Raw genomic sequence first — 23,142 nt, 5'->3', positions numbered from 1 at the left:
ATTCCTTCTAAAATGGGGAATTGTGGTTTCCTGCTAGCTTATTAAATAGAGCACCAATCTGCTTAGGTAAATTGGCATCAAACTGCAGTACCTCATTAATATAATAGCTAACTGACCTAACCAGGCTGTAAGATGTAAGGCAGAGAAGTCAAATGCTTCCATTGTTCATCTTTTGTAAATTAAAGAGATAGCATCTAAACAAGCGGCAGAATATTACTGGCCCTGGCAAAACGAAACAAACACAAAGGTAAACCAAAGTTTCAAAGATGAACCTGACAGCCCTAATGACAGAAGGCTGTGCGAGTTCATATATAGTAAGTATCATTGAGAAGGGAGTTATTGATTGGAAACTACTGCAATGACAACACAAGTAATACCAATTCAAACTTCATAATAAAAGATATTTTGTCTCAGCTATTCTTGTATGCAGCACTGCTTCTCAGTGCAGTTGATCTGACCCTCTTTTTTCCACTTCATGCAGAGCCAGACATATTAAGTCCAGAGTTATTCATATCATGGCAAAGTCATGTGGATGAGAACAAGAGAGCACCTGCAGTTAATGATTAATCCACACTCTTATCAGCCCACCTGAAATTCCTACTAGGCAAGGGAGGCCATCAGCTTTCTCATCTCCCATCAGAACAAAGGGACAGCTTCCCCCATTACCACCCTTGTTCATATTAATAAAAATAATTTGATTTTATGATTAAAATTAGGCAACCTACCGGGTGCAGTTATCACAAGAAAATCATACTCAGTGGCATTAGAGATACTTGGCTGTGCCCTGTACCAGACAATTATGCCAGGGATGTGATTATCTCATGATTACTGTACTCTTGATATGTCTCAATGTTTAATTAGAACAAATGTAATGATCAAGATGATTATTATTTACAAATCATAAGCTCTGTTTAAAACTAGTTAAAAATAGGAAGAAGTCACACTGCCAATTAGTTGTTCTACACTTAAATATCTCATGACATGCTACTGCAGGATGCAGATGAGGAAAAATGACAGTCCATCGACTGACTCCAAAGAGGAATGATTATATAGGCAAATTGAAAAAATTGTCCTAGTTGACACTTCCAAAAAGAAGCAAATTCCAGAAAATTATTACTACTTGGTCAATGTGGCATTTCAGTTAGCTATGAAATGAAACATCTTCCCATATCCCTTAAACCATAATGCTTCTGATCTTATTCATTCACACAGGCTTGAAGTCTAACTTTTACTAATCACTTGTCCAATGTACAAACTACAAGCCAATAAATCTCTGTGAAGATTCTCTGCTAAACTGGCAATTTTCAAATAACACTTTCCATTTTGATTTATCTGCTGAAATAGTCTGACAATGTCATGGAAAGGCGGTGTGATTTAATGATTACCTCCAGTTGTGGGATTCAAATAATTTAACAACTGGTTCTCTGCCTTAATTTCTTCCAACAACCAGTTCACCAAACTGCTCAGTAAGTTAACAACCAGTTCTCCCGAAGTGGTGCAAACTGGCTGAATCCCACCACTGATTACCTCTAGTCCAAAGCTAATAAATACTAGCTAGATCTAGGGTCAAATTCCCCAAATGGAAACACACTGGCTGACTTTTGGCCATTCACTGACTGAATTCAAATATAATATGAAATCATAATTGGATCTCATTTGTGTGTGTGTGCATGTGCGCATGAACACACACACCTTTGAGTCAACCTTGATTCCTAGCTATTGCTTGGGCAATTCCATGCAATTTTGTCTCTGTTTGGAACTCGTTTGCCATTGCTGGCTTCATGCTTAAGGCAGAATTAGAACTCACAGTCTTTCATCTTCCAGCTATATACATTATCCAAATTAGCTGCTTTGCTTCCTTTTGGCTTAGCATGAGGGATTGGTTTAAAATTTGTCCCATGTAACAAGCAACAGTTAAATAAATTATACTTTAGTGCAGTGATAGGCAACCAGAAAGCTATCATTAACCCCTGATAAAAATCTAGTTAATGTTGCTTACATCTGATAGCATAATGTTCTATTTCTTTTGCCTCAAAAATATTTAAAAAAAACCTCAGTGAGGCCTATTGCATTAATTCTATACTTAAACCTATCCCTCTCAATTTAACAGTAACTCTGGATGTTCAAAGCAGATGGTTCGAGGAAAGAAACTAGTGGAAACAGCAGAGCACAGCACAGCTAGAGCTAATAAAATATTAGGAAGAACTGACTTAAGAGACTTGAAATTTTAATTCTTAAAAAAAAACAAAGAAGCTCAGAAATATGCCTGAGATGTCTAGATAGTGTAGTGTTATGTGGGAAAGACCTTGGGAGACGGGGCAAAGAGCTGCCCCTAGGGAACGGTCAGATAAGAGACAGAGTAGCCTGAACCTAGATAGCAGGCAGGCCAAGATGCTCAAAAAGAGACCCTCCCTAGTTTCTTGGAGAAGACGGTGGGGGGAACTGTACTTTCAAACTTGCAAGATCCTGTCAATGTAGCTTTACAATAAGGTAGAATTATCTCATCTGACTATGTTTCGTGTCTGGTTTACTTGGTGAGGCTGACATCAATCTCGCTAGTCTTTCCCACATGCTGTTACAAATAGAAATCGATTACAATCCCAAACATGAAGCATAGGGATATCAAAGAAGATTAAGAATACTAATTAACAGTTTGATTCCAAGCATACAAAATGAAAGTTTATAGGACTTCTTGGTTATTTGAGTAAACAATACCAGAACAAACCAACTTGAATATACATTTAACATTTCTATTCTGCTTTTCCCTTACTAATAATGGAACGAGCTTAGATTCCAAAAAGTAACTCAAATTTGTTGGCTGGTACTACAGATATTTCTCCAGTTACAACCATAATTGAGACCCAAATTTGTCTTGCTAAGTGAAACATTTGTTAAGTGAGCTTTGCCCCATTTTATGAATTTTCTTGCCACAATTGTTAAGTGAATCATTGCATTTGTTAAGTTAGTAACATGATTGTTACGTGAATCCAGATTCCCCGTTGACAGAAGGTTGCAAAAGCTGATCCCACGACCCCAGGACATTGCAACCATCATAAACATGAACCAGTTGCCAAGCATCTAAATTTTGATCATGCGACCAGGGGATGCTGCAGTGGTCATAAGTGTGAAAAGGGCCATAAGTCACTTTTTTCAGCTCCACTGTAACTTCAAACGGTCACTAAATGAACTGTTGTAAGTCGAGGACTACCTCTACAACTAATTAATCTGCCAACTAAATTTAGGATGAAATGAAGCTACCATAACTGTGTGGCAAAAATGACAAGTGGATGAAAGCTAATCGGTTGTCTTGGTTTTTGCCACCCAAAGATGCTTCAAGATTAGTAATTTTTCCATCAAGGTTTTGACCAATTTGAAAATCCTCTTCTGGGTAGAGGATTGACAGTCAGAAAGAGGTATTTGCATATTGGCTGTTCTCTAGGAGCCGTTCCTTTTAATTTAATCAGTGGGGAAAACATGTATTTTTTTTTAATTTATAAAGTGAGGGAAATACATATACTGTCAAGTTTCAACCCATTTACATGATCCAAGGTATTATTGTTTCTCCAAATACTTTCCCAAATCCCTTGCCCTGTTGCTTTGAAACAAAATGATTTCTTCAGCCAAGAAATCAGTATAACATTAAAAACAAGAACAAGCAAGACACAACTACATACAAACCGAAGACCAATTGATCAGAGCTCCTCTGTAATATCTAATAAGCTTCCAATGGTCTCTCCTGGGCAACCTTAGAACTTAGAATGAAAAAAGAAAGAAATGAAATAAACCAAACATCTACCTCCTCAAAAAAATCCTGCCATTTTTTTTTTTAAAAAAAACCCTGCATACATTGCAAAGTGGAATTTTATTTGAAAGCTGCAGTGCCAAGCTTCATCCAGAGTCTAAGCAAAGCTTCCAACAGAGCCGCAGGGTAAATTGGCAAAATTTACTAACACAATTAACACAGTCTCTAGGAATCTGATATATTTAGGCAGTGATCAAATCTTAATCAGAAATATGTCTTAACAGCCTTGCCTGTGATTGTTTATATGAATACGTAGAAGTGGTGCAATCTATCAAACGTGCTATTTGTTCAGCACTGGAAGGCATGTGCTTACTGCTGCCTTCCTCAGCAAACATGAGTTTTTCAGGAATTTCAATTTGAACAGACTGCTTAAAATGACAGGGAACGTACTCTGCCTCTTTCTTATTTGTAGTATTTCCAGTTTTTATGTATGATGTGATACAAGTGCCTATAATTTTGCCACCAGCTACAATTTTTAAATCAGGAGGAAGGGAAAGATTCCTATGTATTGCAAATGCACATTCAACTCTATGGCTCCATGAGATGATCAGTTTCCTGCAAAGTGTCTCAAGCTGAAAGCCGGGTAGAAAGTAGGAGCCAGATATTTGTGGATGGTGGTGTGGTGTCTGTGAGCCTTCCTTGTATTCCTAATCAAGCTTTAGATGAGGAAGATGCAACTGCAAGGGTTGAAATAAGATTACTCACCTGACTACTATATGCAGAGAGGAATCACTGCCTCAACCCTATTGTTTTTCATATTAGTTTGGGATAAAAATAGCAAAGCTGCTTATCAAATAAACAGACACTAGTGCAGTGATGGCGAACCTATGGCATGTGTGCCAGAAGTGGCACGCAGAGCCATCTCCGCTGTCATGCGAGCCATCGCCCCAGAGCAGGTCCACTGCGCAGATGCACGCACTGCCCCCCCAGCTGATCGTAGGGTAGCTGCTACACAAGTGGGAGGCATGCGCAGACGCGCATGCATGCACAGAAATGCAAGGCGCATGTGGAGGTCACACACGCATGTGCAGAGATATACGGCGTGGGGGGTCATGCACGCATGCACAGAGGTTGTGTGGGGGGGTCCATGTGTGCATTGCCTTATGGGTGCTGGGATGTGTGCACTTTTGGCACGCGAGGACGGAAAGGTTAGCCATCACTGCCCTAGTGATTATCAAAAGTAAAAGATTCAACAATACGTGTAGTTTTAATGACCGCTTAATGATTAGTCTCTCTCTCTCTCTCACACACACACACTGCAGTCTCATGATCACATTTTGGCCACTTGGCAACTGACTCACACTTATGGCTATTTGCAGCATTCGGTGATCACATGACCACAATTTTTGACTTTTTTTTTTTTTGCCAGTTCCTGGTATTTATTTCTGGTAAAAATCCAGCAAAAATTGAGCATGGGGTATAATTGATTTGCTTAACAGCTATGGCATTTCCTGAATGACTGCTGTGTATTCTAAACAAACTGCTGCAAAATAAGTTTATAAAATTGGGCATGGTCATGAGGTGGCCCATTTAATGGCCACCATGACTTACAACTGTAATTCCGGACTCGTAAGTCAAAGACATAACTGTATACTTCTAATACATGCTATTCACTACTGGCTGCTTTTGTGCAGAGAGAAGACTGCGGCAGAAGTTCTGCACAGTACTGAATATCAGGAAGTAGAGACTCATATTTCGGACCAGATCACTACAAATATTAGTGAGATTAATTAATCATGTCATTTAAAAAGAAGATGGTTCAGGGACAAGCATGAGTTTGGGACCAAAGACCACAGTGGGGTAGTGCCATGCCAGATGTGGATTTGTTTCCAGCCTGAAGTTTATTGGGAAATTCTCTGGAACAAGAATAAGTCACCAAAAGCTATATTATGTTATGCTCATCATAATTAATGGTGTCAGGTTCTCATCTATTTTAATTATTTAATTAGTCAATGTGTTCTATTCTCTTCCTTTCTACGCAGGTCTAATAGCCTTCTCTCTGTGTATGGAAGGATGTATAAATATATCTATTCAGAGGTACCTATTAGTTTAAATAATAAATTGCCCTGAAACATCCTCATTTTCTGATTTGTATTTGTATTTTATTATGAATCTTCAAAATGCTTCCTCTTTGGCACTCCAGGCCAGCCTAAGCTGAACAAACTTTATGGTGTTGGATCTTTCACAGACCTGTATGTGAAAAAAGAAAAGTATAGAGAAAAGTATCATATATCTGACTCTTACATTGTTTCTCTCGGTCATGTGCATCTCATATGATATTCACTCACTGGCAAATTACAAGGCTTAATATGTCCCTCTGACCCTCATGCAGTAAGAGTTCATGTGCACACAGCGAGAAGCTTAAAATATAAATTTCACTCATGAGAGAATATAAGTAGCATTCATTATTTCCCTTTAGTCATATGTATCTCACATGAGTTTTTTTTTAACCAGATTCATATTTTTGACTCTGCATGATAATGAGTAGCAATAATTTAAAAAAATGATGTAGAAGTAGCAGAAAACCTGAAATGTCTAATGTACATTTAACACTGGCAAGATGGATCTGGGAGACATCAGTGCCTATACAAATTCCTTTTGGTGCTCGTTACATTTCTTCCCTTATCTGTCAATGTATAATGGACACTTTTAATATTCGAAAAATAGATGAGGAACTGGCATCATTTTTGTCTCCAATAATTTTTTGGAAAACAGATAAGTACTCTCAGGTGGGTAGCAGGGGATGGTTTGAGGACTACAAATTAGTACTTTGTCTGGAAAGATGTTAATCTGTCCAATGACAAGAAAACAACATAAATTGGGAAAACAACATAACTTGACAATTTCCTGGTAGCATTGGGAGGTAAGGGTTGCTGGCCAGTTCACCAGTTCACTTTTTTTGATAAATGGATACTTGATTTCATGTACCCACACACCCAACTTGATAATATATTTAAAAAGGCTCTGTTTTTAATCACAATAGAGGTGATAGGACAGTGATAGCACCATCTCGGGCACTGATCTTCTAAAATTATTGGCTTGGCTCCAACTCTGATATTGTTCTACTTTACAATCACTTTAATTCCTGGGCACGTGGTCAGAATGGCAATTCACTTAAGATTATTTTTGACCTTTGTTCTGTGCTTAATTCTATCTTTATTCTCCTCCAGCAGATATTTCTCTCCCTGCTGGCTTCTACAAATGTCTCCAGCAGGAGAAATAAGAGATAAGGACTAAAGCATCCCCTCCCCCATTGTATCTTCGTGCATGCAGTAATTGGCCCCTCCAAGCATGACCTATGCTTTAAAATAGACTTCTGTAGACTTAAACTAACTATGCTCATCTTGCCTACCATAAGTTTCTTTCGGTTATCCAAATAATTTGGCTTCCTCTTGGAATGAAAAAACAAACAAACTATGGATGGTATAAAAAGGTCTAGAAGGAATGGAAAAGTACTAAGAATGAATCCCCTAATAAGCACATAGGACTGCTCTTTGCAAGAAGAAATAGTGTCTGCTCTTTTTGAAATAGATGTGTAATAAGCATGCTCAGTAAAGAAATAGTAAAGACCCCAGCAGCTACTCATGGTGAGAAGTCCCTCACCGTGAGTATCTGGTGGGTGCCTGGTGCTCTTTTTGTTTGCAGAGTTCTCGAATAGTATGGATGAATTTCTGGAGACAAAGTGTCTTCCTAAAATAAATCAGAATACAACTCCAAATGATCTGATCTGAACTGGTCCTTTGAGAAAATAGATGTTATTTTATTTTTCCACTCTTCCACTTAATGCTACCAATGCATTTTGTATAACTATAGAAAGAAGACCTGGAGCTTCAGGCAATACCTGTTTCTGCTGTAGCAAAGGCTTTTGACATTTTCTTTGAGGAAATTATAACTTTTCATTCAATGCATGAACACGATACATGAGCAAGGGAGAGGGGGATGGAGGTTTGCTACAAGGGTTAGGTTAGGGTTAAGGTAGGCTGGTCCTACTATTAAGTTGAGTAGGATAAGAAATTAGGCAGTGGATGCTGGAAGGTGCATGGGCCAAGCGGCTTTTATTCTACCTCGTTTTATCCACCACCCCATCAGTAGTGGTGAAACAAGATTCAATTGCTACTCTTGTCCAATTCTGAGGCGAAAATTTTTTTTGAGTTTCATCCTAGGCTGCAAAATGTTTTGACTCATATTTTATTTCATGTATTTATTAGATATCTTTTTATCTTGCCTTTATTACTTTAAAAGTAACTCATAGTGGCAAACATGCCTAATACTCCTGCCTCCTATTTTCCCCACAGCAACCCTGTGTGATGAGTTGGGCTGAAAGTGAGTGACTGGCCCAAAGATACTCAACTGATTTTCATGCTTAAGGTGGAACTAGAATGTACAGTGTCTTGATTTCTAGGCCAACATTTTAACAAGAACACCAAGCTGGTTCTATTTATTTTGTTAAATCTTATGGTGCATACAGAGTGATCATTACTTAAATAATTGTCATAGAGAAATTCCAGAGGAGTTGTGTTTCTTTGTTGCAGAAAAGCTAAAATCAAAATGTTAAAGTTAAGTTAAAGACTAACTTAAAAAAATCATCATAAGATATGCAATTTAGCTCTATGAATGGGATAAAATATCTACAATCTGTGGTTTCCCGGATGGTATAGAAAATCAAAAGGTTTTATTTCTTTGTCCAAATTTTGGGAAGTCAAATCAGTGCTATTATCAAAACAAAGCAGATACAAATCTGGGATTCTCTTCTCTTTGACATACTAATGTTTGAATCAGAGTCACAAATCTTTCCCTTGAATAAATCTTCCACTGCACGGTGATATCATTTCCTTAACTGCCAAATTACCTATCCTGAGCATAAACGAGGTTATATGCTCCTTGGGGTGGACATCTACAGAGATCAACTGATGGAGCCGTGCCATGTTGCTAGTATGACAGTACTCAGACATGTTCCTGGTTTTGCAGGTCCGGCACGAGTCGTAGGTTGATTGCCTGAATAGTATATAGTAGTTTATGAGACTGACATTAGAAGTTTATTGTTAAGAATTGGGGGTGGGGGTTTTCTACAAACACAGTTGAAAGAGAAAGGAAAAAGAGGAGCCAGGAGTGAGACATATTGTTCCAAGCAAGGTGACTAACAATTGATATTGGGACAGGGGACAGGTAGTGCTCAACTTGCAACTATAATTAGCACCAGAATTTCTGTTCCTAAGCAAGGAGGTTGTTAAGTGAGTTGCACCTGATTTTACAACCTTTTTTTAAAGGTTCTCAAGTGAATCAGTGCAGTTGTTAAGTTAATCATGTGCTCATTAAGCAAACCCAGCTTCCCCCATTGATTTTACTTGTCAGAAGCTGGCTGAGAAGGTTGCATTTGGCAACTGCATGATCCCAGGACTCTTATAACCATTGTAAATACATGCTGGTTACCAAGCGTTTGAATTTTAATCACGTGAGGATGCTGCAATAGTCATAAGTGTGAGGACTGGTCATAAGTCAGGTTTTTTTCAGTGCTGTTGTAACTCTGAATGGTTGCTAAGCTGTGAGTCGAGGACTATCCATATTCAAATTGGTAAACAAAGCCCCCTATCACCACAATCTGATCTATTCTCTTTTCCTCCTCTCTGCCATCTTCTCATTTTCCTGATTCTAGGTGCACTTAGAGTAGAGAAAGAGGGTTGCTAGGAGTGGTACAACCACCATGTAATGTCAGACATGAGATTCTTCAATTTTCCAATTGAATGCCCAGGCCTGGTGATCCAAACCCACATAAAGCTTCCTGTTTCACTCATAAACAAGAAAGAGCTGGAGAAGAACTCATTTCTGGACTTGATACTTAACTCAGACAAAATTGAAGAAAATGTGTCACTTCTCTCCCTACCCCCAAAACTACAAAAGAAGTCAAAATAAGACACTAAAATCTAGATCCCATCTAAACTCTAAGAGCCACCACAACCTCAGATGCTACTATTATTGCCATTCCAAAAGTTATCAGAATAAAATGTTTTAATACACCATTAGAGGCCAATTAATACATTTGTAAGAGCTTACTAATTCAGTTCACACTGAACTAAATCAAATGTAATTTTTGTCATGTGTTTTCTTGGTCCTAATCCTGCTTCCATTTCGAAGCATAGCCATATTCACCTACTCAAAGATCAAGTAGGGCCTTTGCCCCTATCTGAAAAACTTGTACTTTCCTCTCATTCTTGACTTTGTGGGATTTATATGACACTTGTTGCAACCTATCTATTAAAATTAATGAAGGAGGTCAGTTTACTGTACATATCTACATTGATTCCAGCCAGCTCATTTTAGGGTTTCTAACAACTATTATTGGTCCTTAGTTCTGGATCTTCCCCAGCAGCTTAATTTGCAAGCATAACCAAATTAAAAAATAATAACAATTGTATCCTGTAATTAAGTTTCAAACCCTGACATCTCCAGATCATGATACTGCTAATGCATTGATTTTGGTTCGTGCTCTTTTCCCATAGAAAGCTCCATCGCAATTACCATTCAAAGACAGGTTAGGTTAAGAAATTTCAACTTGTACATGATTGTCCATGGAGCTCTGAAAATGAGAGTGGTGATTTCAGCCTAGATCTTCTGACTACAAACAATCTAGTTGGCAAGGAAGGACACATCTGCCTTAACCTCATGCCTTCTAGAAATTTTTTTTTGAAGCAGAAATCTTCTGAGGAAACTTTTAATGCATGTCATAAATACTATCCTTTGTAGATAGTTGGAGATCCCAAGAGCAACACACATACACACATACACACATAAGCAATCCACCAACTTCAGGTGGATCCAAGCTCTCATTTGTGTCACCTCGTTTTATGATGCTCAAATTTAATGGGGAAATGGTTGATTCTCAATGGCCCTGTCATGCCCCATCAGAGTCTGAATCTGCAGGGGAAAATGAGCTGGAACAAGAGCCAACGGAGATCGGAGATCGAGAGGGCAGCTCCGTTGGCCTTGGAGGAAACTAGGGAAGGGCAGAGTCAGTCCGGGCAAGGCTTTTCAGGATTAGAAAGGTTTGCAGACAAGGATGAGCAGGAGAGACAGAGCTCAGGCAAAGAGCAAGGACCATCCCCTCCTGATCCTAGAGCATGGAGAGGAGAAGGTGAAATCAACACAGACTGAGCAGGCTACTTGAGAGAGGAGAGTGCCCCCACCCCCTTCACAAGGCACACCTGGACTGGGATGTAAGGAGGTGCCAGTGGGAGGGGCATTTGTCAAGAACGAGCAATGAATCTGTGGAGCCTCACGTGCACTTGCAAACGCCTGGAGATTATTGTGCTCTGACTTGTGGGGCTTGCCTGGTTTGCCTGCTTCCCTGATCTACTTGCTCTGGTGACTATTTGGCTAACCTGGCTTCCTAGACTGCTGGCCCTGGTTACTGGTTGGCTAACCTGGCTTCCTAGACTGCTGGCTCTGGTTACTGGTTGGCTAACCTGGCTTCCTAGACTGCTGGCCCTGGTTACCGGTTTGCTAAACCTGGCTTATTGGACCACTGGCCCTGGTTACTGATTGGCTAATCTGTCTTACTGGACTGCTGGCCCTGGTTATTGGTTGGCTAACCTTGCTTACTGGACTACTTACAGCCAGAGGCTGTTGAAGGTGCATGTGAGAGCTTTGCTTCAGGACTTGTAGTAAATGTGGGGACATTTGGGGGCAAAGCTAGAGCAAGAAAGGGGAGTTAGACCTGTTCTCTGTCTGTGTTGTTTTCGTGCCACACCCCAGGTCATCACAGGCATGGAATAGCAGACTTTTCCCAAATGCCTCCAGTTCTACTCGTAAATTCAATTGGTATAAAATAAACCATCTCGGAAGCAGGGGAACCTACTGCTAATAACAGTGCAGTTCTGCAAAACACTGTATCCCAAAGAAGGCCAGTTCCAAAATTAAAGAGACCCAAGTAAACACCATCCTCCGTCAGTGATTCCATTGTGTAATTGAACAACAACAATGACAACAACGTCCTTCTTGCAAAGAAACCTAAAAAGGTATGCTACTGAAACGTCTCTATGGAAAATGCTCCTTAATTGAAAGACAAAAATTACAAAAGAACTTTCCATTTAAAAACATCTTTTTCGGAGAAATGTACATGTCAAAAGAACTGAGTTTTGGTAAAATGACTCACAGAATACTCCCATGATATACGAAATATTGGAAGCACACTCCTCCCCCCCTACATTTTAAAAATAAGCCTAGAGAAAAATCAGCAGTCCTACCAATTCAAGATGGTATAATTGACAGGATTATTAGCAATCTGCCTATCCTTACCTGTAGTAGTAGAAGAAGCAGCACAGTGTGATCATGCTTTGTAGCTTTTTAACTTTCCCATTTACCCATGAGCCTAGAGTGACATTCTAGGAAATTAAATAATTAGACGTAGTCACTAGATGCGACTCCTAATGTTGACCAGGCTTTTAATTTTAAAAGAGCGAGTCAAGACAAACAAAAGTAGCCTGATTTAAGCTGATTTAACTTGTGTGACCCTTCTTGAAAACATGCCTTGTATTGCCAACACAGATGATATGCCTTGAGCACCAAAATGGACCCAAGGTCTTCAAAGGACTACTTAATAAGTTTACTAGGACAACTAGCCCTAATAAGCTAGTTGTCCTAATAAGCTTATTAGCATGGATATAAGTTTATTAGGACATAGCATAATCTCATATGAGCATAATATTAGCAGCAAAAAAAATTAGCATTCATTTTTAAACAAAGTTAATTCAAACTTCAAGACAAATATGCGGGGGAAAAATAATTATATTTCAGATCATACCACTTGAAGCTCAATGGGGACACAGAAGCTAATGTTAGAAGAAAACTGAATTAAAAAATTCTGTTAGGGAAAAATTGCATTCAAAAAGTGTATATTCCAGTTGGCGGGATCCAGGAGAAAAGCCTTCACTTGTGTAGCACCTACCCTTTGAAACATCTTCCTCCTGAGGTGAGATGCTGCCACTCTTGCTAATTTTCTGCAAGAACCTGAAAACATGACTTTTCCAGTTGGCTTGGGGCCCCAAAGGGGGACCATCACACTGTAGTTGGTTGATCAACTAATAGCAGTATATTCTACTCCCTTTCTTAAACTTGTATTTTACTGCAATTTCAATGTGATATGTATGTATGTATGTATGTATATATGTATGTATGTATGTGTGTGTGTATGTATGTATGTATGTATGGTATTCAGCTTTGTTCAGGTATTTTCCCACGTCATTATAGTTACTACAACTTTAAAAGCACAACTATAATGATGTGGGAAAATACCCAAACAAAGCTGAATACCATACATATAAATACCTGCGAAAACTTAAGAAAACAAATACACACACACACACACACACACACGTATGCAAGGAGGGAGGGAGGGAGAGAGATAGTATAGATGTTATTCCACTAATCCTTGCCAATTATAGGGGGCAGTGCTCATCTCTGTTTCAAGGCAATTGAGCCAACACTGTCCAAAGCTATTTTCATGGTCACGTGGCCAGCATGACATTACTGTTACCTTCCCACTGAAGTGGTACCTATTTATCTATTTGCATTTCCATGCTTTCAAACTGCTAGGTTGGCAGGAGCTGGGGTGAGAACAAGAGCTCGACCTTCTCACATGGCACTCAGGTATTGAACCTGGGCTGCTGACTTTCCACCTGACAAGCCCAGCATCTTAACCACTGAGCCACTGCATCATCCAAATAGATAATAGATGGATGGATGGATGGATGGATGGACAGACAAATAGATACAGGCAGGCAGGCAGATATAGATAGATGAATGTTGAAAGCTGCCCAGAGTCGCCTTGCGAAGAGATGGGCATCAAGCAAATTTAATAAATAAATAAAAATAAATATTGCAAAAAACATGCATTTTTGCCAGATATCCTGGTGTGTCTGTCTACAAACACACAGTGTATGTCTAATATAAAATCTGATTGAACCAACTCTGACAATATATAAATTGAATAAATAATCGCATAATTCATATACATAAAAGGTATTATCCGGTTGATGGAGAAACTGAGCTGAAAATCCTTTAAGACTGAATCCATGAATAAGACGACATAGATCCAAGAGGTTGATTGCCCATTTATAGTTACGTCTGCCACTTTTCTTCAAAAAGGCTACCTGCCATTTGCTCAGGCTAAGGCATTTTGAAAATTTTATTTCCTTGGATGGGGACAAAACAATGAAACCAAAACGAGAGGCAGGGTGGTGCCATGGCCTTTGCACTGATTTTAGGAAGAAATGTTTGGCACAGCCTTTCAAGATTCTAGCTGAATGGTTACCTTAAATCAGGAGACTGACTTATCATTCTTAAGAGTAGATTCCAAATAAGCAAGCATTGCAGAAGTACTGTAAAGACAGACTTCAGCCAAATATTATCCAGAAGTCAGATCCCAGCAATACCATTTCTTTCCTATTTACCAGCATTAACTTGCCATTCAGACTTGGGGCTTATCGGCATAGCAGTCAAATGGCAGAGGGAGTTTCTTTCATAATGTATGTGTGTGAAAGAATATAAAGGATTTATATGCAGTCTATCTATACCTATATATATCCACACACACACACACACACTTCACAGGGTTCAAACAATCTCCAGTACCACCCAAAGAAAATAAGGTTCCAGGTGACGGAATAAACAGGCTGAAGACCAAGATGCAGTTGAAGAAGTGGCAAAGCCTACCTCTCAACTTCCCAAAAATAGTGTTACCAGGAAAAGAGAACATTTATTCCTTATCTACTTTGACTTTTTACTTCCACTGTTCCCTCCCCAATATTAGATTGAGATCATACTGCAGGGTGGGATGCCTTCATTTTGTCCATGGATGTCCTGGTTTCTACCATCTATGCACAACGAAGTTTTGATAGGACAATTAATCTCTTTGTACAAGCAAAATGTTCATCATGCTTTGCTTCTTAGTACGATGTGCTGAGAAAAAACAACAACAAGCACAACAGGACTCCTTAGGGTTCAGCTCTAAACTTTGGTTTTGTGTTGGGGGTGAATCCAGGAACTAGATGATCAATTTTTAAAGTGGTCCCAGGTGTTGTCTGATCTGCAGCAATGGGCAAACAGACCTGTTCTTCTCCAGAAAAGCATGGTCGGATTACTACAGAAAGTAAAAGCACAATAACAAGTTTTTTGGCAACCCTACCTAGAACATGTTTTTACCCCAGTGGGGGGTCATGATAGCTAGTGCATTTCTGGGTTAGGAGAAATGGTTTCCAAGCTAAATGGTGCACAGCTTTTAAGAGGGCTTGAATTTCTAGGGATTCTGGGGTTAGAAAATAGCCCTACATTCGGTTATTGCAGAGGTCCTGCATTAACTGAACCCAGGTAGTATTGTATTGATTGAATTTATAATCATTTACGATTTATTACTTAGCAGGGTTTGTTCTTTTGAGTTGGTAGAATTTGGATTGAGTTGTTTTAGCGCGAGAACGAAAGATTCAATAGACTCCATATACTCCCAGCAGCCGTTTTTGTTCTTTGGGTAATAGCTTCTGTTGCCTCTGCTATTATGAAAGCCCCTGTTTCAGTCCACTGTGTTCCCTAAATTTAAACCAATTGTGAAGTCCAACTGGAGCCAGACAGGAGGAAGTCAGTGTGCTCTGAGCTTGCTTTGAGTTTGCTGCTGTTGGTGCTGAATTTGCTGCCACTCCCAGGCAAGGACAAGGACAAAGCGTTAAATCAATGCCTTGGAAGAAGAAACTTCCAAGGAACTCAAGGAAGAGATTCGTTTGAGACTTACAGAGAATACCTTTTGATCATCCTGCTCCTCTTTTGGCAAGAGTTTGGGTCTGGAAATATGACATTTGAATGTGATGGTTATTTATAGGCTTAGTGATAACATAAATATAAATGCAACGTGCACAGCATGGCTTTAGCAAGCATTATGTAATCCTAATACCTAATTTAAAGATTGATTAGGCACTGGCTATGAAATCCTGGGCATGCTTAGAGAATTCTTATTCAATTAAAGGCTTATCACATGTGGCTGCTACTACTTCACTGTTACATGCTAAACTAGTGATGTTTGCAACTGTTATTATTTTCATGGAATCCCAGAGGAAGTAAAGCTATAAAAGGACAATCTCCATTCTCTATCCCTTTACTAGGATGTCTTACTTCTAAAGCATGCTTCATATGTTTTGGTACACAATGAAATATGCAAAGGGAAGCAATTTGAAAATACTACACAATGATTCTATTCTCTTTTTGTCCACTTGTAAACATCTATTTCATTCAACATTTTAGAGAAAATATATTCACTGAGAAAGAGAAAGTACAAAAACAGGGCTAAAAAGGTAGGATATAAAAGAGTAAACAAGGTATTGACAAATGTCATAAAGATTATACTTTTCCAGTATATTAATTGACTTAGAATAACTAAATATATTATATAGTATTAAAGGTCTGAAAATGGCTGTTAAGCTCTAAGGAAACCATAAATATTATAAATATGGTCAGCACAGTACAAACCATAAAATGAAATAAATTAAAAGTGAATGATTTTTCCATGATAAAAGTCTATTCTAATTTACAAGGTTTATAAAATTAAAATATAGACTTTTAAGCAATCAAAGAAAATAAAATGTTCAATGTGGTATAAATTCATGTATTGAACTCTAGTCTAGGAATGACATTCAATTTGAATGAAATTTTGTCGGGGGAGTTTACTTTTGAAATATGTACTTCCGACGTTTGCAGAAGAAAACATAATAATAATTTATCTCTGCAGAAATATAGTATTATTTATCCTTCTTTATGTTCCATTAAAATCTGAATTTAAGCCACCCTTCTGAGGGAAAGCGTGCTGATTTCTGTCATGCATTTAGGGCAAAGAAACTGACTGTTAATAAGCCATTTTAAGCAGAATTCTATGAAAGAAAGGCAGCTCGCTGAAATCAATGGGACTTCATTTCCAGGTAAAGTTTGCTTCTAAATGCCAGTTTAACACAGGAGCAGTTCCTACATTTCGCTTAACTAAGAATAGCTTTGTCTTCACTGTTCCAGACAGACATCTTCAGGTTTATTAACACATAGGAAGTTTTGTTTCAGATGATGTGGACTCCACCCTTAAAATCAGTAGAAATCGATTCAAGTGATATTTATACTTTCTTGGATTTGGAATTGAGAACTGACCCCAGCCAATCCAAAAACACTTCCCTCTTGGAGGAATAGAACAACCTTCTTTCCAATCTCGATGATACCCATATTTGAACTCATACTTATTCAGGCCTTCTTTACCCATCACATCAGCATATGGCCTGCTGAATCTTTAACTGAAGATCTGTCTGATTAGGAGACCGAGCAGAACAACTGATTTTATAAAGGCCACCCCAATTCAAGCTTACATCCAGCACAAGCATCTAACTCTAAGGAAGCATTGGAAGAACAACATCTTCCTTTTCCCAGAGACTCTTATCTTCTTGACACCAGTTGGGTATCCTGCCAGCTCTTTAAACTTGGAGCCAGTCTTTCTCCCTGACTTCTTTCCATGCAGAGATATAAACGGTCAAGTGATGGCTTGTAAAGCAAGATCCCTGATTTGTATTCTCATTAGTGAATTACCGAATGAGAGATCAATCTTCTTACCTTGAATTGACAGACGCAAGTCACGGTATCGCCAATCCTTAAGCACTCCCCATCAAATGTGCAAGTATTGGTGTCACAGAGAAAGAGATCATTTTCTCTGTCATCATAACCTCAAACAGAAGAGAAAAATGCTGTCAGCTTCAGTCTGGCAAAGGGACGGGAACAGGGCAATTGGAAGAAGCATGTGCTATTTTCTCATACCCAGTTTGGCTAGCACCCTTTCCCCAAAGGAGTTTGCTATTCCGGCATACTCTCCTTGCTGCTGCCACCTCACCTTTTTCTCTATGAGGAGATTCTAGTTTCTCAAAAATCAAACATTTGCTTGTAAAGCAACCCATTTCCTGCCCCTCCTAACAGCTTTTCTGTCCCCAAGTCTAAAATGGGAATTTCTTCAACGCTCATCTGGTAATAAACCAGCTGCATGGTTTTTGTGATAGGCTGCCTGGTTCCAATGAAGACTGATCACCTCCAGGTTAATAGGAGGGAGGGGGCAGGTTTTGCAAAGAGCTGCCGAAAGAGCCTTTCCTCCGGTTCTGATAGGCAGGTTAACAGATCTGGCTAGAGAGTCAACTCACAAATGCCTAGTCAGTTGTCAGACCTCAGCTAGTTACCATCCTATTCTGAGGGTGTGTAGCAAGGGATTAAGCAAAACAGCCATTTTTCAGGCTCCCAAACTAGCGTCTATATGATCCTTATGGTCTAAGGATCCAGAGCTTGGCTGTGTTTTAAAAATGAAAACATTACCTCTGGGGCAAAGGCAACATTGCTCTGAAGAACTTGCATGGTGGAGGCACAGACTTCAACAAACTATGTGGTTCCTGTAATGTATCTCAAGTAGTTTGGGGAATACTTTTAACATTACAGAACAATACCAGGCTAAATCCTATAGATGCTGTAAAGGTGACTGAAATATGAAGCTTTGGGTTTCTTTGACTCAATCAAATGAAGCCAATAGAAATGAGGAAACTGCAGTGCTGACCAAAAGATGTATCCAGCAAGTATTGTCCCCACCTTCTGTACACAGAGAGAAAAGATCTGTTTTTGCTTCAGATTCAGAGTTTCACACTTTTTATGGGGGAAAAGAAAAGCTGCATTTTTCTAGTGGCTTGCCGTTTTTCTCACTGCATGTATAAATGCAGTTATAAATGGGTCCTTGCATAAGAAATATAGAGATTTTCACTGGAAGTCAACATTTGGAAGTCAAGCTCATGTGGGAAGCATGATAGCACAGCTGGTAAGCACATTCCAGACAGAGGAACAATTAACCTTTTGAGGATGAGCCTGATCATCGGAAAAGACAACTCATAGGAGAGGTAATAACTCACTGGTGCTGCCGCTTCCTTATTCAATTAGAGCAGTTGGAGGGTGCCTGGAAAACCACTCTGAGCAGGAATGAAACTGACCAGAGAAATCAGGCAAAGGAAGCCTGGTTAATAGCAGCTTTCAGAATCACTAGCCAGCTTTGGACCTGATTTTTAATACTTTGCTTTTCTTCTTGGGAATAAAGTCTTTCCTCCAGTTTAACACCAGAATACACCCCAGATTTTAAAGTTAAGAGAGAAAGAGGGTGTGAAGGAAAGAACTCACGGTCACCCCAAAGACCTAAAAATCCCCGGAATATGCCCAAAGCAACAAGGCAGGTGGACATGAGCTTTCTGGACTTGCTGGTTCCTGGTAAGCAGTCCAGACTTTCCTGCAAAAGAGCATCCCTTTTAAGTGCTGCGTTTTATCGGTTGCTTGCTCTAACTTTGAATAACGGGCAAGCGTCCTAAGAATCATTTTACAAGATCCACCCTTTGCGTTTGCATTCAGACAGCACAAGCCTAGCGAGCTTCACCATCCAAAGTCAGTCTCGAACGGAGGCAATTCAAAGCGGGATGGAAATAGTAAAAAAAAAAAAAAGGCTCTTTAGTCTGTCTCCCGGGTTCCCCGGACATGTCCAAACAGCCCCGCGGTGGGCCGCTTTTCAGAAGCGCATCAATCCCACCCCTCAAGCCCTCTTCCTCTTTCACCCGTCCGGAGGGGGAAAAAAAAAAAGATGCCTGTGCTTGCAAAGGGAGAGCCTCCATTTCTGCCCCACGTTCCCGCCCAAGCTTACCGGAGCAATTCCAGCCGGTCGGCGTTTGGCAGTCACTTAAGGAGGTAGGGAAGGCTGCAAGTTTGTCCGGCCGGGCGATGATGAGCAGTGTCACCGGCAGAAGCAACCAGCAAAAGCAATCGCAAAGTGTCCAGCTGCTGCACTGGCGAGCTGCGGAAGATTCCCACAACACCATGACTTCTGGAGCCAACTCTAGAGCGGTAGTGAGAAGGAAGCTCCCCAAAGCAGGTCGGTCTCGGGCAGGAGGGCAGCAAGAGGCGTCGGGGGCGACTTAGCATCCCGGGGGCCCCAGCCAACAGCAAGCTAGGAAGAAGAAGCACCCAAGTACTAGCATGGTGAAGAGGAAGAGGATCCTGAGAGTTTCGGCAGAGACATCCAGGGGCCTAGCCCAGCCCGGGGAGTGGCAGGAGCAAGGGCGGTCGAGGAGGAGGAGGAGGAGAGCCAGGAGGCTGGAGCAGCCGCTGCCATAAGGGGTCGGGCTGGGCTGAGCTGGAGAAAAGAGCGTCAAGGCGCTTCGCAGCCAAGCCGCCGCCGCTGCCGCCTCTCCTGCTCTGCCGCCTGCATCCCTCTGGCGTTGGGAAAGCAGCAGGTCCTCTCAGCCCGCCGGGGTCACGTGGCGCAGGCAGAGCCGGCCCTGATTGGACGAGCGGGATGCAGGTCCCTGGGAAGGAGGGGGAGGGAGGGAGGCAGGGTGGTGGTGGTGGTGGCGGCGGGAGCAGAAGCAGCAGCTGGAGCGAGAGATGCTGATGCTAATGTTGGCTGGGTTGGGTCCTCTCTCTGTGAGGCGCACCGCGGAAGCTCGGGGGCGGCAACACCCTACCCCGCCCTGTGAGCTGGTGGGGCTCAGCCGGCAAGTGGCGGATAAGAGAGAGAAGCCGCTTCCTCCCCAGAAGGGTGAATTGATTCGCAGCAAAGACGCGGGCGTCGGGGATCTCGGACTGGGCGACGTCTTCTGCACGAAGAAGCCCCAGCGCTCTGGCCGGATCGACGGCGCGCCCTCTAAAACCTTGCATCCTTCCAGGGCGGAGGCGCTTTGGCGGCGCAGCGTTCGCACCGCCACCGCCCGCTTTCCCAAGCCCTCCCGTAGAACTGAGCGCGCAGACACGCGCTCATTGAGCCGAGGTCCCAGCCGGGCGCACCACAAGCGTGTGAAAGTTGAATTGCGCTCACGACGCATGTGCGAGCGCTGGAGGTCCGAGAGCGCGCGCGCGCGCGGCCCTATGTGTGTGTGTCTGAATGAATGAAGCGTGTCTTGTGCATGTGTGCGAAGAAGCGGCGGCGGCTGCCTTTACAACAGGCAGCGGAGGTAACGATCCGTAAATGGGACCCGTACGCGGAGAGAGGGGGAGGGGCGGGGAAGACACTCTGCTGCACGGTTCTTGCATGCGTGACTGTGTTTTCTTCTTTCGCTGTCCGCCCGCGCCTGAAAGGGACCAATTTTGAAGAGCCTTCGCGGGTATATTTCTTTGTAAATGACCAGGCAGAAAACTAGGCTGCAGCGCGTTTCGCGGCTGGAAACACCCAACTGAAGCGCAGGGCTTCTTCGCACGAGGTTTGAAAGTTCTTCGCGACAACCTAAGAAGCGCCTTTTACTTGTGGAGGTTGTGGAAAGGGGAAAGGAAATTAAAAAAGAAAAGATGGAGGAGTCACAAGAGAAACCAGTGAGAAGGAGAGATCAACGGCCAACAATTCAACCTCTCTCCTGAAGAACGGACTATCCGCCGCTGGGGGCGTGGAGCACTGCCGCAGGCGCCGTCCGCGTCGTCCTCCCCGGTTCAGCTCCAGGGCTCGGAGCCACACCCTGGGCAGGTCTCCCTCAAGTCGTGGAGAGGACTTAGCACACGGGATCCCCTCATCCTTTCCTCTCACCGGGCCGGACCGCACGTGCAGCTGCGCAAGGCCAGCGCTCGGTGGTTTTGACTGTCAAAAATGCCTATGTTGCTGTAGGAAATGTATGTATTTCTTGAGGAAAAATCTGGGGCGGCAGCAGAGAATGACTTTTCATTTTGGTGGCTTTTTGCTCAGGTCAAAACCGGGGGAGGGGGGGAACAACCAGAGAAAAAGGCGTCGGCAAGAATGGAGAACGGGAATCCCATTTCCCTATTAATCTCTCCCGCGCCTTCTCCCTGGAACCGAGGGCGGTGCGGGAGAGGAACGAAATGTGTTCGTTGTCGCCGCCCGCACCTCGCTGCCTAATTTGTTTCTGTCTCAATCTTGACGCCTTTGGCCGACAGCCTCAGTTGCTCCCCACGAGCAAACATTCCGCCCGCGCCGCTGCTCCGCTTCACACGGGAAGTCGTGCTTTCCTTTACTCTCCCGGTGCGCTCTCTCTCTCTCAAGCGGCCGGCTGCCCCGTGGCAGCAAGCCGAGAAACCGCGGCCCTTTAGGCTGCGCTATGCAGCGGCTCTCGCTCTTGGACTGCATTAGCGCGAACAGGCGCGCGTGCTCACAGGAAGCAACCCGGACAAGCAAGCGGCGATCAATTAGTCCTGAAGCGTTCGGCAGACGCAACTGCATCAGATCTTCGAAGGAAAAAAAAAAGCCCATCAGAGAAAAAGAGGCGGGGGGTGGGAGGCTCATCCAAGAAAGCAAGAAACAAACGAGTTAAATATATCTATATCTCACCCACCCCTACATAAATACCCGTGCGCCTTTCGATTCGGCGGCCGCTTCAGCCGAAGTAATGGCATCAATTTGCTCGTTCGCACGAACGACGATTTAACCGCCCGGAACTTGCAGGCAGGGTTCCTTCTCCTTTCCAACCAGCGAGGTTGGCAGTTTAATCAGGTTCGTAGGAGAGAGAAACGGCGCTTTCAAGGAAATGAAAGCAAAAGCCTATTAGCAAGTGTTTAGGCAAGCAATTGCTGCGATCAAGTAAAAAGCTGAACCTCGCGGGAGTTCAGGGCTCGGGTAATATTTGTGGGGCGAGAAAGGGAGGGGGCGAGGCATGAAAGAGGTAGAAATTAGCTTGCCCTTGGGTACGCCTTGGCAGCTTTAAAAGCCATTCCAGTAAAGTTGCGGTCCCCACACGCGGATTTGCTTAAAATCATATTGCTGCGAAGTTTTGTTGTTTTTAATACCTGCGTTTGCATCCATTCAGATCGTCCTTTTTTTAAAAGAAAATGTTTCCACTATTGGGCAGAGGAAGAATTTTTATCTTTTAACATTTGGGCCTCAGTCGCTCTTTCACTTTCTGTGGCTTCCCATATAGGGAGACTGAGTTAATCCACCAAGGGGAAGCACACTTACAAAGCTCCACCATGTGGCAAGAGTGCATCAGTCACTGGATACTGAGTTCTGGAAATAGCAGTTGAATAAAAGAAATGGCTTCTCGTTGAATTCTGACAAGTCAAAGGCTGCCAGCAAGTGGAGAGAAAGTGGTGATGGGATAATCACTTAGTGGTTCTTTGAGGGGCAGCCTGTCAAACATTCATCTCCAGCAATATTAGATGTGTTACTGTTGCCATCCACATTCAGGGTGGAAACATTAAAGACTAGAGCTGGTAGAGAAGTGAAGTTAGACACCCCACCCCCACCACCCCAAGATTTGGCTGATCCCTCAAGATTAACCATATCCTGTGTAAATTCTGATTTGTCTCGCTGCTTCAATTTTTGAGCA

At 42.0% G+C, this 23,142-nt stretch overlaps 1 protein-coding gene across 1 annotated transcript in view; it reads right to left on the bottom strand.

Annotated features, from left to right (window-relative positions):
• TMEFF2 (transmembrane protein with EGF like and two follistatin like domains 2) overlaps nucleotides 1-20,429 on the bottom strand; it is a 250,986-nt gene extending 230,557 nt beyond the window's left edge. The window contains exons 1-2 of the mRNA XM_026697244.2: nucleotides 19,524-20,429; nucleotides 17,426-17,535 (exon numbers count right to left, since the gene is read on the bottom strand). Coding sequence (XP_026553029.2) covers nucleotides 17,426-17,535; nucleotides 19,524-19,698 — 285 coding nt within the window. The 5' untranslated portion in view covers nucleotides 19,699-20,429. The remainder of the gene's footprint in view (nucleotides 1-17,425; nucleotides 17,536-19,523) is intronic.
• Nucleotides 20,430-23,142: the final 2,713 nt, after the last annotated feature.

This window comes from Pseudonaja textilis, chromosome 1, assembly GCF_049901715.1.
Source record: "Pseudonaja textilis isolate UNSWEBS1 chromosome 1, rPseTex1.2, whole genome shotgun sequence".
Lineage (NCBI taxonomy): Eukaryota > Metazoa > Chordata > Lepidosauria > Squamata > Elapidae > Pseudonaja > Pseudonaja textilis.
Note: the sequence above shows the minus strand (reverse complement) of the source record. Positions and strands in the feature narration are given on the sequence as shown.